Source organism: Gossypium hirsutum, chromosome D10 (genome assembly GCF_007990345.1).
Source record: "Gossypium hirsutum isolate 1008001.06 chromosome D10, Gossypium_hirsutum_v2.1, whole genome shotgun sequence".
Lineage (NCBI taxonomy): Eukaryota > Viridiplantae > Streptophyta > Magnoliopsida > Malvales > Malvaceae > Gossypium > Gossypium hirsutum.
In genome coordinates, this window is record NC_053446.1 from 305,151 (window position 1) to 323,839 (window position 18,689).

Consider the following 18,689-nt stretch of genomic DNA (forward strand, 5'->3'; position numbering starts at 1 on the left):
AGTTTGGTGACTACTAATGTAATTTACTCTTAAAAATTACTAAAAAAACAGACTTGTTTCAAGAATGGTTAATATAATATTTAGTTTTTGAGATTAGATTCATTGTTTAATTTGGTACCTGATTTTGATTTAAATATTCAATTTGACACTTGAGTTGTTTTATTTTCTCCCAAATTAAATACATGAATTTAGTTTTAATTTTTAATGTTGAATTTGATAATTGATTTTTTTATCCTAATAAAGTACTTATAATTTTTTAATAGAAAGCTAGTATAAAAAATTCATTGAAAGATGTAATGTCATTTAGTTGGGATTCAATGCCTAACCATAAATAGAGTTGGCTCATGTGCCCATTTTCAATCAATCTAAAAGTTGCAGAAGAAAACAAAACAAGAGAGATGAAAGTAAAGTAAATGAGAAGAATGTTGGGTGGTAGATTGAAGCAATGAAGACCATAAATGTTTCGTCTCGTCAGTTTCACCATAAAATCTGAAACTCTTGCAAATATGTCCAATCCCGACGGCATAAATCATCAACTTGTTTGACCATGCCAACGCAGCTCTTCCTTATAACATTAGTCAGCAGCACACTTCACAATGAACTCATTATCAATATAGTCACGCTTTTTTATTATTATACTATTTAATTTATTTTTTATTTTTAATAAATTGACCATTATTTTATAATTTTTCATAACTTGATGACTATTAATATAATTTATCCTTAAATAAATTGAAATAATATTTCTTCCTCTTCTCTAATCTCAATCCAAACACAAACACAGGGTAAAAATCTCTTTCGATATTTTGCTCCCCTTATCACGTAATATTCTGTTGATCCCATGGCATATCAAGTCGATAAATTAAGTTTCATGCAAGATAAAGATAAATAAATCTGAGGGATTTGCTCATTGCTAAATGGGGAGAAAAATCAAAGAGCAGCTCTTGATTTGATTAGCATTGAGGCTGTTGCATGCTATTGAAATAACACACGGAGCAACATTCCTTTTTTTCCGGACAATAGTAACTTTACACCGACAATAGTGGCTCTCTTGCTCCCTTGTCAGAAGGGCCGTTGCTTTCCCTTGCATGTGCTTGGTGGCTACTTTTCTTTGTGGTTTTGTTTCTGTATGTCGTCGAATTCTCTTTTTTCAAAAAGCAGGTACTTGATCTACCCTTTTGTGTTGCCGGAAAGAGGTGATGGAAAGGCGAGATCCATGCACATGATGTGTTTTCGACAATTAATTCGCGCTCTTATCCTTTTTTTTGATCCTATTAATGGAAGTCCTGATGCTTGCTTCTATTTTTCCTTGCCGTGGTAATGACCTCCATGACTGAAGGTGAGCATTTCGATGATGGTCTCTAACTTGGCTCTATGAACTTATTATTATTATTTATATTCTGGTCCATTTTCAAGGTTAGTGGTTTTTCTTCCAACAATTTCGAACCTACGGCTCTTATTGAGAATGCAGTGTACGGGCCCAACACTTGTTCTCAAGGGTGACTGTGCACCACAAACAGTTATAGGTTGTTGGAGTGTGGCTCTCTTGCTCCCTTCTGAGAAGGGGTGTTGCTTTCCCTAGCACGCACTTTTGTTTCCATCATAGGGCTTTGGTGGCTACCTTTCTTTATGGTTTTTGTTTCCGCATGTCGTTGATTTCTCTTTTTTAAAAGCAGGTACTTGATCTACGCTTTTGTGTTAGCCGAAAATAAGTAATGGAATGGCGAGATTCATGCACATGTTGTGTCTTCAACATTTAATTCGTGCTCTTATCGGCTTTTTGATCGTGTAAACGGAGGTCCCGATGCTTGCTTTTTTTTTATTTATTGCCGTGATAATGATTCCCTGTCCGAAAGTGAGCGTTTAGACGATGGTGTATAGTGACTCATTTCTGAACCTGGCTTTGTTTGGGCCTCGGCTCGCGGCTTTTTGTGCTTATATTTTTCTTTCCATTTTCTAAATCTTTAAACGACCGTGTAATCATTCCTTTCTATTTTTGTGTGTTGAAAAAAAAATGCTATATAAATTTCTCTCATTTTTCACAATTTAGAAATGTAAGAAAAATATTACAATAATTTGTAAATAATAATTTATATATTAATAATATTAATAATATATATTAATTTTATTTGTAGTTTTTTCTCCAAACAATCCCGCGATTACGGGTTGTTTTTTTGGTTTCTTTCAATCGCCCGCTCGCAAATCCATCGTCTCGATCCAATCCCAGAAACGTCCACTTTTTTCTTGAGCTTTCTTTTCGAATCCGTACCGTTCAAATTGATGGGGTTTCCGCCGCCGGCGGATCTTTTCCTGTTTTGTTTTGTTTGAATTCGCAGATTCCTAGGGTTTTCTCTGGTTTCAGATCTGGGTTCTTTTTTGGAGGCAATTTCGCTGTTAAAATCTTGCAAAGATGTTTTGGCGTATGACTGGATATTCATCTACTTCTCCTGTGAGTTTCGCCTTTTTATTTTCTCTATTTTCTTTGAGCTATGTAGAGGTGTATGCCATTTATTGTGAATTTAATTGAATTCCGGGTTCTTTCTTCTTTCTTTCTTGTTTTTGCTTGTGAATTTCATTTTGGCTGCTGGTAATATTATCTTTCAATGCCTGGAATTGGTTAAAAGCCGTCAGTATTGCTACTCCGCGTTGTTAGAATATTGGTACAATATAGTATGGTGGCGTTTTCTCTGGGAAATTTTAACTTCACTGTTTGTTCCATTCAAACGAATTATATGAATCGGGCAGCATTTCTCACGGGATGAAATGAGTATCCTTGCTTTCTTTGGCATCTATGTTTTCAAGTTTCCCGTTGCCTTTCTTTGAGGACGTTGGAGGAGAGGATTGTAGGGAGATACTCTCTTTGTTCCCCATGGTATACATTAGCATATCTTAGTCAGGCAAAGCGACAGAAATAGTGGGATCCCATGTTTTTCTTTGAAGTAGGTGCGGTTCTGGGGGAAAACCTTCTTAAGCTTACTTTATTACGTTACTTGCAGCAATAAAGAATTCACAGATTTTTTCCTTTTAGGATTTTAGCTCGGGTGCCATTTTTCCCTCTAGAAGTCTACAATGTCATCCCTGTAGTAATTTCTTATCTTTAAGTTTTAGGTGGGGCATCATAGTGCTTTTTTTTCCCAATAATACACGGTGTAGAAGGAAATGGTATTCAAGGGCCTAGGCCAGTTTTGTTAGTTTACAGTCAACTTGTATTCGTACTATTTTCTGTTTATGTATTCCTTAGGAAGTATGGATTTTCTTTTCTTTTCTTTGTTTTCTTTTGATACTCTTTGCTTTTATGATCAATGCAGATTGATGCAATTTTAGTCAAGGACAATTTTACATTGGAGGAGCTTCTTGACGAGGATGAAATTATTCAGGAATGCAAATCCCTCAATGGGAAGCTTATAAACTTGTATGCTTTCTAGTCTCTGCATATGCTTGCTTTTTCTTTATTCTTTCATCTCATAACATGTTAAACTGTCCTATATCATCATGTTTCAATTAGGCAATATATATGGGCTCTAATGTGCTTATGTAGTGTTTCTTGAATCAAATAACCATGCAATGTTTTGTTATAAGTGAGACAATGTGTTAATGTTTGATCCTAGGTCATGGCTTTAAATGTCAAAGGCTTTTTAAACCCTCATAGAATTTTCATTTTACACTGACTTTGAATAATTATGAAATTGTTAAAGGTTATATGTTTGGGAAGGTATTTATAAATCCCATCTTTAGGTATTTTTGGTATCATTATCAATGCTCGTCTTCTTGACATGACAAGTAAATACATGAATTTATATTATTCATTAAATCTACTGAGATTTATGCTTACATAGCTAATGGAATCCTAGATAACATAGCTTATAATCAACGTAAATGGAGCTCAAAATGTGAGGTAAAGAACAAATGTAGAAGCATGGTGAAGCATAGTTACAATGCTGTTAATTACGTGATAAGCCAAGAAAGCTGCATTGGTAAAAAAAACGTTTCAAAAGTGATGGCGAGCTTTTGCTAGATTACATGAAACTTTTGGTGGAAATGGTTAGTTGAGTTTAGGCCTTCGTTTATATAAAATTATATGGGAAGTAAAAGCTTTTCCTTTATCAATAATAATGTTACGTAGGAATTCCTTAATAGTTCCTCAACTATAATGCCATGTCTATATTAACTGGAGCACAGAGTGTATTGTAACTAATATATGTATCGTAGCCTCTGGCAGTTTTGCTATCCAACATCCTTCTGGAATAAATGCTTTGAATAGAATCTGTAGTTTGGAGGTTCGTTGTTTTTTTTCCCTAGCTAGTGTACCAAAGGTGTGGATAGATGTATCACCATTTCGCCTTCAATCTTTTCTAGGCTTCCTTTGGAAATTGTTTTTGGGGGTATTACCCCTGAAACTGCACCAGAGGTTGCATTTGTCTTGCGCCCCCAATGAAACACCATTGGATCCTGGTGGAGTGGGTAAAATCCCCCTTTTACAGTTATCTTCTTCTGCATTTTTTTCAATAATTTTATTCATTTTTTCTTTTTCTTTTTTGAACTCTTAATTTTGTTTTTTTAGTTTATTTTTTTGACATAATTATATGTACCAAAGTTGTCTTGCCCATGGGCAAGTTCTTAAGAGAGGATGAGTGTTACTCAGCTTCTTTCTTGCATAAAAAGCATCTATTAGGGAAAAGTTCCCTTTTCTCACATTGCTCCCCTATCAAAGAAAGTAACCTTAGTTCAGACCTCATTAGAAGATGGATATGGCTTGATTTCTGGCAAGGTTGGATATTCAATCAATTTAAGCTGCACTTTGCAAATTGTCTGTATGTCAATGGTCAATTCTATGTTTTTGCTTCGTTTTGTTTTTTTCACTTATTCTTGTTTGCAGCTTGCGGGAGAAGGCTCAGGTTGAACAACTTATTCAATATATTGTGGTAGAACCTCCAGAGAATGCTGATAAGAAGCAAATTTACAAGTAGGTTTTAATAGTTTTAGTTGATAGCTTTGTGTCCCTACTCCCTTGATATTACTATATACATGATGTTTTGTAATGTTTGGCTTGTGTGTTTGCAGGTTTCCTTCTATTGCATGTGAGATTTTTACGTGTGAGGTTGATATCATACTAAAAACACTAGTAGAAGATGAGGGAGTAAGAAGTTGACCCTTTTATTTCCTTTTGCAGTTATAGATTTCCTTTTATTTTTGTCAGTTTCTAAATCTTTGGTCCTTGCTTGTATGCAGTTAATGAATTTGTTATTTTCCTTCTTGAATTCGAATCACTCTCATGGCACACAACTGGCAGGGTACTTCAGCAGGGTATTCTGTTTTGAACTTTTGAGATATTTACATGTTTAGCATTGTAGCTCTTTTGCCTTTAATGTTGTTTGTTGTGATTAAATAAGGGACTCTGAATATCTTGTTATCCATGTTTCATATTTGGTTACTTTTTCTTGTTAGATTGTCATATGTCTGCTGTTGCGGAAGACATCAGCGTTCATGCAGTATATTAAGGTATATTTAAGATTTTATTAAACTTGATGGAGGAATTCCTTGTATGTATTTGTGCTTTACTGTAATGTATTGACATACAGCATACTGAGAATGAAATTGATATTCATATTTGCTTGCAAAATCTGATTCAATTTTAAACAAATGGTCTTGTTGGAATTAGGACTTGGTGATTTGCTTTGCAATCTGGTCTGTCTAACTATTTGTTTGTGCCCTTGTTTTGAGGAGTAATTTTGTTTATGTTCTTATATTCTTCTCTTATCTTTGATCAGTTTTGTAATATTATTGAGCCTCTTGTCAATGGTTGTTTAGCTATTGCAGGATGTTTTCTTTGTTGTATGTTCCAGATTGGTAGGAAATCCATGGTTGCGCCCCTAAAAGATGCATGTTTCCTTGTTAGGAAGAGAATTCTATGCATCAGCTTGCTAAACTTTGGTGGCAATTTGTTGAACTCTTTACATGTCTTTGTCTTAGTTGGACTTTCTATATATTGTTTAGCACTTTTCTTTTTGAACCTCAGTTACTTAGAACTTATATTCTATATATAAGCTATTTCGCGCTGAGCGAGGCTGCTTTCCCTCCTAACTATCGAGTAAGAAGTCAAACCAGATACTAATTGAAGAGTGTAGATTGATTTGCTTCATGTTACAAGACTGAATTTAGAAAACCACCTATCTCGGAAGGGGTTATTGTGGGGGTATCCTTTCCTTTTATTTTTAGCTTATTTGCAATTTCTAAATTAGTTAATTGTTGAGAAAGTGGTGAATCCTTTTAATTGGTTGTTATCTACTTATTTTGTAAGGTTAGGGTTGAGTTTGGTTCGGTTGGTTTTTTTGGATTTTTCGAACTGTCCATGATAATTTGGTTTAGTTTGGTTCTTGTTTTTTCCATGCTAATTTTGGTTTTTGGGTTTTTAGATTTTATTTTGACAAAATTGGTTTTGTGTTATGGCTTTTCGATATTATTTGGTAAAGTTTCAAAGTCATCATAATATGTCTAAAAAAATAATTTTACTTGAAAATAAAAAATAATCACAAGTTCCTATATAGTATTTTTTGAAAAATAATTTTTATATAGTATTTTAAGTTATTTTCACTATTTTAAATATAAATTTTTTATTTTTACATCATACAAAAATTAAAATTAATTATAAATAAAATGAAATATAGAATTCAGTTCTGTTCCGGTATCCGCAGTTTTTAAACTTATGAAGCAAAAAGCAAAAACCATCCAAACACCACAGTTTGGATTGGTTTTCGGTTCCTTGTTTGCATTGCATGCATCAGTACAAACTTGCAGTAGTCAGGTTAAATTCTTGTAACTAAGCTGCAGCAGAATTCCTAGTTGTCAAATTTTATACTGCAATGCATTGTGTGTGTGTCATTTAATATTAATTTCTTTGTTATTTTAACCCTGCTGGAAGCATAAATATGTTTGCTACAGTAATCATTTTGATGCATCCTTATATGGACATTTTCAATATAACAAGGACTAATGTGTTTGTGCTTATTGATATAATACGGACTTCTTGTAGCTACAATGGTTGAATTCTTTAGAATCTGGATGAATCTGATGCATATCTCTTCACTCTGTAAATTTGTTGTATATGAACTTCAATGTGAACTTTTCTTTCTAGAATCACCTAGGTGGCTGTGTTGCAGTTGTTGATGCATATTTTGCATGCAATGCTTTGTATGGGGAACAAAGCCTTTTTTTAGCTTTGTAGTTACCTCTATATTATTGACCTGATTTGTTGCCTTCACGATGCTGTGCAGGGACATCAGGAAATTGTTGAGATGCTAATTGACCTGATTGGCATAACTTCCATTATGGAGGTTAGTGTTTCTTTATCTTTATTCTTTTCTTTCCTTATATGAACCTCTCAAAAACTTCTGGAGTTTTCTATTCTTCATGCTCATTTAATGATAATTCATGTGCATTTGTTTTGTCTACCAAAGTTTATCTTATTGAAATATTTATAGTTTTTTGCAATGAATTAAATAAACTTTGATCCCACATTGCCACTCACCACCCTCCTGAGAGGATTTTGGTTAGCTTATGAGTTATTTCTTGTTAAGCAGGTTTTAATACGTCTAATTGGTGCTGACGAGCATATGTATGCTAGCTACATGGAGTCAATGCAATGGATAGAGGAAACAAATGTGTTGGAGATGATTGTGGACAAGTTTAGCTCTTCTGTAAGTTCCTTTGAGTGTTTGAGTGTACCAAAATTTGTACCTTTTTTCTACTTAGGTAAGATGTCCTTTTTATTTCTCTTCAACACTTTTAATGCATAGGGCAGATGTAGGTTTTCTTAACTTCTTTGCTGGCTTTAGCTTCTCGCTGTTATTTTTCCTTCATTTTTTTAAGGATAGTATGCTTCTGATTTTGTCCAAGGATTTGACCCTTTCTATTCATTCCAGAGTTCCACCCTTGCCCAAGTGAGGGGCTAATTGGTGGAAAAGATGTGAGTACTGAGTAATGACTGTTATAGGTGGAAAAGAAACAAAGCAAAACAAGTTAAAAGAGAAAGGTAACATGGAAGACAAATTAAATTACCCTTGAATGCTAGATAGGAAGTCCTATTTACAAATCTCTTTTGCAAAATAGATTTGCTTTTATCTCCTGATCCCTTCTATATATCTAAACTTGATCCTTAAGCTGTTCTATTGTAGCTTGATTAGAACACTGTTGTATTTGATTCTTTGTTGCACAAGTGCTGACTCCATGTTTCTGTCAAATTCAATTACAATAATGGAATTAGGTTCTGCCAATTTAAGAGTGAGATAGATGATATGCTGATTCTTGTTAGATATCTTGGAATGATGCCCACATTGATGTTTCCTGATCTTTGAAGAGTACTGCTGAATTATGATCATTTAGGGCTTGTGGTTATGGTGTTATATCATTTATTGTTGTTGAAATGTGGTTCTGTATTCATTGAAAATTGTTTAAATGTTTTCTACAGGATTCTGCTGAGGTGCATGCCAATGCTGCTGAAACCTTATGTGCAATAACACGATTTGCTCCTCCTGGTCTTGCTGCCAAAATTACAAGCCCAAAGTAGGTGTTGTTTTCCTTTTTTTTTCTCCTCATTTTCTTTATTGATGTACTGAAAGTGTGTTCTAACTAATCATTTGTTTTGGGTGTTCTTTTGGTGCCATCATGAAGTTTCATCGGAAGATTATTTCGTCATGCTTTGGAAGACTCAAGACCCAAATCTGTTCTGGTCAATTCCTTGACTGTTTGCATATCTTTGTTAGATCCCAAGAGGCTAACATTGGGTGTGTATCACACATATAACCGCCAAATCTCTCAAGGATCAACGATATCTGCTAACCCTAAGACAGTTGAAGGCATGCTGGAGAATTTAGGTGAAGTTGTCTATTCTGGTTTATTGATAGCTGCATGACACAGTCCATTTGCAGAATCTCCTTGTTCATAATTGGAAAAATAAGTTACTCTTTGTTTTCATAGCACGTGATTTCTTTTTATATGTGTTGTAGAAATCAGAGTATTATTATTAAATAGAACATAAATCAGAGTTTTTATATACAACCTATGACACTACTTTAGGAAACTCTAAGTTAGGAAAGATACTAAATAGGAGATATGATCCCTTAAAATAAGGGATTTTAATAAAAAGAATATCTACAAAATATTCCTAAAATATTTACAGAATATTCCTACACTCCCCCTCAAGCTGGAGAATATACATTGTATAATCCCAGCTTGAATAGGAATTTATTGAACACAGGTTTTGGCAAAGCCTTGGTAAGAATGTCTGCAATCTGTCCTTCTGAAGGAATGTAAGAAAGAGTGGCTGTCTTTTTGTTGACTTGATCAGCAATAAAATGCCTATCAATTTCAACATGCTTTGTTCGGTCATGTTGAACTAGGTTCTTGGCAATCTGAATGGCAGATTGATTATCACACAAAACTTCAAAGTGATCCTCCTGATTTGTGCCAAGTTCTTTTAGTAATTTAAGTAGCCAAATTCCTTCGCATATCCCCAAAGCTAGTGCTCTAAATTCAGCTTCAGCACTACTTCTTGAAACAACAGATTGTTTCTTACTTCTCCAAGTTGTAAGTTTACCCCAAACAAAAGTGCAGTACCCACTAGTGGATCTTCTTTCAGTGAGATCTCCAGCCCAACTAGAGTCTGTAAAAATCTTAACAGTTCTGTCTTGTGTCTTCTTAAACATTAAGCCGTGTCCTGGAGTTTTCTTCAAGTACTTGAGAATTCTATTTGCTGCTGCCATATGCTCTTCAGTAGGATTAGTCATGTGTTGACTTATCACATTTACGGGAAAAGCTATATCTGGCCTTGTCAAGGATAAGTAGATTAGTTTCCCAACTAACCTTTGAAATTTCTCTCTGTCTACTAAGGACTCATCTTCTTTATTGAATCTCAAGTTTGCCTCCATTGGTGTATCAGCCGGCTTACAGCCAAGAAAACCAGTTTCTTTGAGTAAATCAAGTACATACTTTCTCTGGTTGATCACAAGTCCTTCTTTTGATCTTGCCACCTCCATTCCTAGGAAATACCTTAGCTTTCCCAAGTCCTTGGTTTCGAATTCCCTGTTTAACAACTTCTTCAAATTGCTAATCTCTTCCTCATCATCTCCAGTAAGAATGATGTCATCCACATACACAATTAGGATAGCTTTCTTATTTGTAGAAGTTACCTTGATGAAAAGCGTATGATCAGCAAGGGACTGCTTGTAGCCATTTTGAAGAATGACTTTAGTGAACCTCTCGAACCAAGCTCTGGGTGATTGTTTTAACCCGTATAGAGACTTGTTGAGCTTGCAAACCTTGTTGCTACCTTCAATAGACTTTAAGCCAGGTGGCAATTGCATATAGACTTCTTCCTCAAGCTTGCCATTAAGAAATGCGTTTTTTACATCAAGTTGGTGTAATTTCCAATCGCAATTTACAGCCAAACTTAGGAGTACTCGAATAGTGTTAAGCTTTGCCACAGGTGCAAAAGTTTCTGTGAAGTCTATCCCATATGTTTGCGTGAAACCTCTGGCCACTAGTCTAGCTTTGTATCGTTGGATACTGCCATTGGAGTTATACTTTACAGCAAAGATCCATTTACAGCCGACAGCCTTTTTTCCTTGAGGAAGGTCTGTAATGGTCCAAGTAGCATTTTTCTCTAGTGCACAAATTTCCTCTTCAACAGCCCTTCTCCATTTTGGATCCTTTAGAGCTTCAGCTATGCTTGTGGGAACCTGTTCTTTATCCAAAGTTGCTGTAAATGCTTGAAAAGACGGCATCAATGAATTATAACCAGTAAATTTTTCAATAGGATGCTTGGTGCACTGTCTAACCCCTTTTCTAATAGCAATAGGAAAGTCATCTAGAGTAGTGGACTTACTGATTTCTTCTTCCATTTCGGCAGCTGGACCCAAATCCAATTCTCGGCAAGAATCAGATTGCAAAACAGTCTCAGGGATATGTCTTCTTTTTCTTGTGTAGACACGAAGCTGTTTGGGTGATGGTGTTTTTTGAAGACTGTCAATTGGAGTAGGTGTATTTTCAGGAAGAGTGTTTAAAGTGGGTGTAGGTGAATTAGTCATAGGTACTACAGGAGAATCAATGGGAGCATTCACAGGTGACAGATCTGCAGGTAATGGCGAACAAGATGGCAATTCTGAAGGTTGAGAATGAAGATTAGAAGGAGATACCTGTTGTGGCTGAAAATCACTCCATGTCTCCCCCTGAATTTCAGCCTGAGTGAAATAGGAATCCTGCTCATAAAATGTTATATCCATAGTGGTGAAAAATCGTTTAGAAGGAGGATGATAGCATTTATAACCCTTCTTAAGTGAAGAATACCCAACCAATACACATTTTAAAGACTTAGGATCTAACTTGGACTTATTAGGAGCAATATTTTGGATAAAAACAGTGCAGCCAAAAATTTTAAGTGGCAGAATGGAGGAGATAGGCTTAAAATGAGGAAAGTGCTGCAAAAATATAGATTGAGGCATTTGAAATTTTAAAACCTTACTAGGCATCCGGTTGATTAAATATGTGGCAGTTAATAAGGCTTCCCCCCACAAATATTTAGGAACATTAGTGGTAAATAGAAGAGAACGAGTAACTTCAAGAAGGTGCCTATTTTTTCTTTCGGCAACGCCGTTTTGCTGTGGGGTTCCAACACAAGAACTAATCTGAACTATGCCCTTTTCCTTAAAAAAATCACCTAAAGACCTAGCAAAAAATTCACTGCCATTATCAGATTTAAAGAGCTGGATTTTAGACCCAAATTGAGTGAGAACCATGTTATAAAATTGCACAAAAACACTAGCAGTTTCAGATTTATCTTTCAGCAAATAAGTCCAAGTTATCCTACTGTGATCATCAATAAAAGTGATAAACCACTTACAATTATCAGCATTCTTCACCCGAGAAGGGCCCCAAATATCACTATGGATCAAAGCAAAAGGGTAAGAAGGCTTGTATGTAGAAGGAAAATAAGATGATTTAGTATGTTTGGCAAGAGAGCAAACTTTGCAAGAAAAAGAATTAGGCCTTTTATTAATGAATAGAGCAGGAAACAATTTTGCAAGGTATTGGAAACTAGGATGGCCTAAACGAAAGTGCCATAACATAACAGTATCAACTTTTCCTAAAGCGGTAAATGACTTGGAGATCTCGATTTTAGGAGAGGTAGGGAGGATGTAGAGACCATTATGCAAGCTGGCCTTACCAATCATCTTCTTCGAGTTCAGTGCCTGCAAAGTACAATCACGATCATTAAAAATTACAGAGCAGTGCAAGTCTGTGGACAATTTACTAACAGAGATGAGATTGCACGCCAGATTTGGTACAAAGAGAACATTTTTAAGTGCAATCTGTTCATTGAGAATAACAGTGCCATGTCCCTCTATTTTGCACAAGGTACCATCAGCCGTTTTGACAGCTTTACCAAAGGTATGGAAAAAATTGTGAAACAATGCCTTGTTACCAGTCATATGATCCGTAGCACCAGAATCGAGGATCCAATTAGGATTCAACTGGGAGGAGAAAAATGCAGTAGAAGAAAGGTTACCTTCTGGATCTTTTATGACCAGATTACCTTCACAAGACCCTTGACTAGACGAATCTGATGGAGCATCGGAACCAGAAAAATTTTCTGGATTTGAAGTAATCTCCGAAGTAGGAGAAGGAGTTTCGGACATGGTCTAGGTTGAAAAAGAAATCGTAACCTGAGCTGATACCATGTAGAAATCAGAGTATTATTATTAAATAGAACATAAATCAGAGTTTTTATATACAACCTATGACACTACTTTAGGAAACTCTAAGTTAGGAAAGATACTAAATAGGAGATATGATCCCTTAAAATAAGGGATTTTAATAAAAAGAATATCTACAAAATATTCCTAAAATATTTACAGAATATTCCTACATGTGTATACCTCCCAGAGTTACTCTTTTGAAGCATATTCTCAACTACTTAATACGTATGGAACTATTTATATAAAAGGAAAGGAATAAAGAGCATCAACAACCCACTATTGTCTCATGACATAGTAATCATTGAAACAAAGAAGGGACTCCGGTATGATACGGTGTGGAAATGGTGATATGACAAGTTTAATAAAACTAGGACAGAACACAGCGGGATACACCAATAGAAAATATATGTTTCATTAGTTTTGAATAAAAATATTCGTAGTTTGCAATAAAAAGGCTCATATGAAGTTTATTTTTAAACTTTTTTAATTGTATGTTTATTCTTGTAGTTTTTGTATTGCATATTCAAATTATTCTAATCCACAGCCTCTCTTTCTGGGGAAGGGTGACTACAATTTATTGTTCTTTTCACTGCCATACCCATCCATTTCTGGGATCTGTTTCTTTGTGTCAGATATGTTTCTGAGTCTGTCAGATGCATATGAGTATCTGAAACTGATATGACATGTACTTAGGGGATTCTGGCTTGTCTGTTCTTCATAGCTCATGAAAGATGCTTAAGTAGTTCATTTTGACTGGACTTAAATGTCAAAGTTTTCCCACAAGAGAACTTAAAAATCATCTTACCATGCTGCAGGTAATTTACTGAAGCTTTTGGATGTTTCGTCTTCAGAGTCAACCTTATTAACAACGTATGGAAAATTACAGCCACCACTTGGGAAACATCGTTTGAAGGTGCTTTTTTGTTTTAAAGTTACCTTTCGTGCATTTGAGGATTGAATGTCTCTGTCTCTCTTTTTATTCCTGCATGAATCAGCTATAGATAATGGTTGGCTTCATAATTTCTATACCAATTCACTCTTCTATGGTCCATTTCTATGGATCACCTATTGCACAACCAGAGAAACCTGATGGGTTTACTTAAAATTTGACATGAGATTTTCCAGATTGTAGAGTTTATTTCAGTCTTGCTGATGGTTGGTAGTGAAACTGCTGAAAAGGAATTGATTCGATTGAGTGCCATGCAGAGGATTCTGAACTTGTTCTTTGAGTAAGTTTCTTCCTGCTTTGCAGTGACATGTTTGCCGATCAGATCCTATTTCTCATAATCTTGGTTTTTTCTCTATGCAGGTATCCGTACAACAATTTCTTGCATCATCATGTGGAGAACATAATATTGTCTTGTTTAGAGAGCAAAAATGTTCCTCTTATTGCAAATCTCCTTTGGGACTGTAATCTTTTGGGAAAAATACTTGAAGCAGAAAAGAATTGCATGTTAGGTTCTGATCCAAATATGGTAGTTATCCTTTCTTAGTTGGCTCTATTTTGGAAGGGCCTTTCTGTGGCATGCGTTTTTGTTCTGCATTTTTATTGTTTGTACTTGTTAATTTTTTACCCTTACCCTGCCCCGACTCAATTGTAATGCTGAATTGGTGCTTTTTTTTTTCCCTTTGGTCCAATCTCCTGCAGCCAACAGTTAGTGCTGAAGGTAGACCATCACCGAAGATAGGGAATATTGGACACTTGACACGTATATCTAACAAACTTGTTCAGCTTGGAAATAGCAACAGGGACATTCAGGCATATCTGCAGGTTTTACATCTTTCCTACAGTTTTGATTGCATTTTCTTAGTTACTTGTCAGTGCTGTGTGTAGTATTGCAATTTTCAACACTTGGTTGAAATTGAAGTATCATTTAAGTTTCTGATTTGAGAACCAGAAGTAGACCTTAGTTTCTACTATTGAATGATATCTAACGTTCGATGTACCCAATAATAGTTCTGCATTTCCATTTTGGATGTTGCAAATAAATTATCCATGGTTAGAAGTCGCATGTAGTGTGGACTCTGGACTATGAACAATATTTAGGTTAAGAAGTTGTTATCGACTAAGGACAGAAATGGGATTCTGAAATCAGGAACTGATTAATTCTTTTGGGCTGAAGGACTGTGTTAAAGTAACATGGTAAGTGGTAACTGTTTTTTCTTATTCATAAAGTTAACTATTTCATCATTGTTTAACACTTCTAAAATAATAATGTCATGTCAAAATTTATCGGCATTTTCTGGATGTTTACAATTGTCTGATGTCACAATGGGAGATGGCTATCTCCCATGTCATTAACTCCTCTTCTACTCCCAAGCTTCGAACATCGAGATTTCCAATTTCTAAGTTCTAACCACTGGGATGATCCCAGGGTAAAAGTTCTGCGGATTGTTCTCAGATGCAAAACCTTTTTTTCCCCTTCAGTTTCAGGAGTTGTGTTCTTAATTTGTTTTTCTTTGACAGGAAAACAGTGAATGGATTGATTGGCAGAAGAATGTTCTATCAAAGCGTAATTCTATAGAAAATGTTTACCAGTGGGCTTGTGGGTATGTCATCTTCCTCTTAATGTTGCTTTATTTTACATTTATGCAGATGCCATCTGAAATTGCCATGGTTTAAATTGTCAAACTTGTTTGTCTGAAGTATTAGGATTTTGAAATTTTTTGCTTGCTCCATTAGCGGATGTTTAGTTTTACCATCTCTTATAATGAGTGAAACGGTGAAACAAGTCGGACACTGGAAGAACAAGTTATTTATAGAGTTATAACGTGTATATGGAAAGTTGCAATGGGAGAAAAAGGCATGGTTGATGTAAGGACAAATGTATGGAGACTTTTTTTTTCAACTTTAAAATAGAAATGATTCTTTGACCTTTAAACTGAATTTTAAAGATTGTTTTAATGTCATAACTTGGGTGTGTTATTGGCAATATTCTTTATCGCTGGGAGGTTATGGTTTAATTCTTCTGAAGTTATGATATGCTTAGAATATTGGGGTTTTGGTATTATAGGTTATTCATATTTATCATTGAACGACTTCCGTCTTTTAAGCTCAGCTGCTAAACCAAAGATCATGAATGATTTTGAGTCTCAGGCCAGAAAAGAAATGATTTTGAATGAGTTTTTGCAACTTGAATGGAAAAATATTGAGACACCAAAAGGAAATGCATGGAAGTTCCTTCAAGTTGCTGTTGCCTGCTGACTTTTTTGTTCAATATATAATATTTACGACATTTCTCTCTCTGAGTTACTTTAATATGGTTTGATCAATTTTAACAGGAGGCCAACCACATTACAAGACAGGACTAGAGATAGTGATGATGATTACCAAGATAGGGATTATGATGTTACAGCCTTGGCAAATAACTTAAGCCAGGCATTTCGATATGGCATTTATAGTAATGATGATACAGATGAGGTGCTTTCTTGAACTTTTGTTCTAATCTTGCTATATTTGTGTTGTATTCATCTACTTGTTGCATATACTAGGACCAAGAGAATGAACATCTAAAACAGAAATTGTATATCAGAAATAACCAATTATTTTACATTTTACTGGGGTGTATTTTATTACGTATCCTACAACGGAGGAGATCTCATATTTGCAATAATTTGTAGTTAATAAAACAGGTGATTTGTGTTATATTAAAGCTACATTTAATACTATTCTATATGGTTCATTGACTGGTTCTTGATTCTCACTTAACCTTTGGCCTTAGAAAAAGATCTTAGTGATCTTTTTAAAGCTGCTTGTGCAGTTATTGTGGTTTTCCCTATAGTATCTGGATACGGGTATCGGATATGATCTTCTAAGGACCCTTCAAATACATGGAAAAACTTCAGTGAAATTGAACATACCTGTGTCGGGCACATTTTTGTATCTAACATTTACACACGAGTCTACTATTCTCATACTACTTTTGCAATATCTTTGTATCCTATTCTCCAAATTAAACTTGTTAGCTCTTTCAATTTAATGTTTTTTTCTCTGTATTTTTTCTTTGATCTTCCTAGTTTAGGGTATATATTATGTGTTTGTCTTTATGCTTTCACTCTGTTGTTAAATTAGTAGACAAATGCGGATCTGTTTTTTTAGTTTGCTGATATCATTTTTCATATATTTCAGGTACATGGCTCACTTGAACGAGATGATGAGGTATATATTATGTGTTATGATCTTGATTTAAAGTCAATAGCTGGACAGGTGGCCATTTGAATAATTATGTAGGAACAAAATTCACTAAAATTTAATACGAGAACTCTTGCTCTTTGTGCATTTCCCTCTCATTTTAGTGCGAAACTGTAAATTCTTGCAAATGATTTGGCACTCTTATTTCTGGCCTTCAAAAATGGATCTCCTTGTTTTATTATCCAGAGCATCCTATGTTGCTCAAATTCTTCATTCTCCTTACCTATGTCTGACACCATGTTGAGGCATATGACCGTTCAAATACATGGAAAAGCATAGAAAAAATGAAACCATGTAGGGATCATACACCTGAGTCCAAGTAACTTAGAGAACATCCATCTCCTTGGCCTATTTATTTTCTAACTTATTTTAAGATTGTGTTTTGCCTGCCCTCTCTTTGGGTAAAGATGGTCTTTGTGAATAATAGAAACTGTCTGTTCCGATTATACTTTTCAGGATGTTTACTTTGATGACGAATCTGCGGAGGTTGTAATATCTTCTTTACGCCTAGGTGATGATCAAGAAAGGTTGGTTGAAAATCTTCTTTTGAATGAACTGGTCGGAATTAGAATTTAGTCACTTCCATTTGTGTTAAATCATTTGTTTGAAATAATTGATGGGTCATCTTCTGTGCTGCAGTGGCTCTCTTTTTACGAATTCCAACTGGTTTGCTTTTGAAGATGACAGAGGTTCCAATGACAATCCAACTGGTGCTGTGCCTTCTGCATCACCTAATACTGAGGGAGCTGGTGTCATCAACGGCGATGGTGAAGATGATAAGGAGGTTGTCGGCAAAGGCGATGACTTAGACGATACAGCAACATCTTCTCAGGTACCTGATGTAAAATCAGAAGTTAACTCTGCCAATCTGTCTGAAGACTCTAAAGAAGCCGCACCCAATGCAAATGATGAACCACCTACGTGGGTCGAATGGAGAGAAACCTCTGATGGCATCAAAGCATCTGGTTTTGCTGAATCTGCCATTGTCCGAAACGGTGAAGTACAAGTGAAATTAGAAGAAAAAGGAAGTGATACTGATCATAACCCAGAACGTACTGCCGATCCCTCTCCATCATCATCCTCAGACAATGCAAGTGAAGCCACCTTGGAGCCATCTGCGAAATCAACAAATACAAACCTTGGTTCAAATCCCCCTGAGCCATCAGTTTCTGGCGATGGCAATGCAAATCCACTTGTTACCAATGATGATGAAACAGCTTCAGGAATAGGGTCTGCCTCTGAAATTACCAAAGATGTCAAAGATACGGCCACCGAAAAGTAGACGCTGAACTAATGTAAAGTCCAAAGAAATTGGTTTACTGGAGCTAACTCATTCCGTAGCAACATTGATCTGATGAGAGATGATGGACACTGCTTGGTTTGACATTTTAATCAGACAATTGTTTTTTCACACAGCCATCTATACGATCCTTACTCGGGCATTGTTGTTGATTGGAGGTAACGGATTTTTTAACCCCACGCCCATGCAAAGTTTCTATATTTTGGCCGATTCGAAAACAGCAGGTAAATATAACATTGAATCTGTTGTCTAGGTTCTGCTAGTGAATTCAATCAGAAAAATGTTTAGTGCAAGATTTTAAAAAAAACATGTTAATATGACATAAGTGTTGATTATAGATATGAATTCTTATGAATTGCCTTATTAATTTTCTTTCATCAGTTCTTTGCTTTAACTGTTTATCTGAACTTGGTTTATAATAAAAATCCAGGTTATAATTCTTCATTTT

At 35.3% G+C, this 18,689-nt stretch overlaps 1 protein-coding gene across 4 annotated transcripts; it reads left to right on the forward strand.

The window, feature by feature from the left end:
* The first annotated feature begins 737 nt into the window (after positions 1-737).
* LOC107930377 (serine/threonine-protein phosphatase 6 regulatory subunit 3) lies at positions 738-18,604 on the forward strand. Of its 4 annotated transcripts, XM_016862015.2 has the most exons (21): positions 738-1,339; positions 1,677-1,798; positions 2,337-2,449; positions 3,309-3,412; positions 4,877-4,963; positions 5,062-5,137; positions 5,230-5,304; positions 5,446-5,499; positions 7,272-7,331; positions 7,578-7,694; positions 8,465-8,559; positions 8,668-8,870; positions 13,565-13,662; positions 13,875-13,978; positions 14,059-14,224; positions 14,398-14,520; positions 15,217-15,299; positions 16,032-16,170; positions 16,879-16,908; positions 17,398-17,468; positions 17,581-18,604. In XM_016862015.2, exons 3-21 carry the CDS (start codon positions 2,411-2,413, stop codon positions 18,221-18,223), a joined length of 2,367 nt encoding a protein of 788 aa, XP_016717504.2. In that variant the 5' UTR covers positions 738-1,339; positions 1,677-1,798; positions 2,337-2,410; the 3' UTR covers positions 18,224-18,604. The 4 variants fall into 4 exon arrangements, with proteins under 4 accessions (XP_016717504.2, XP_016717505.2, XP_040958559.1 ...); XM_016862016.2 differs by lacking the exons at positions 738-1,339; positions 1,677-1,798 and adding an exon at positions 1,548-1,676; XM_041102625.1 differs by lacking the exon at positions 738-1,339 and having other exon boundaries at positions 1,660-1,798.
* Positions 18,605-18,689: the final 85 nt, after the last annotated feature.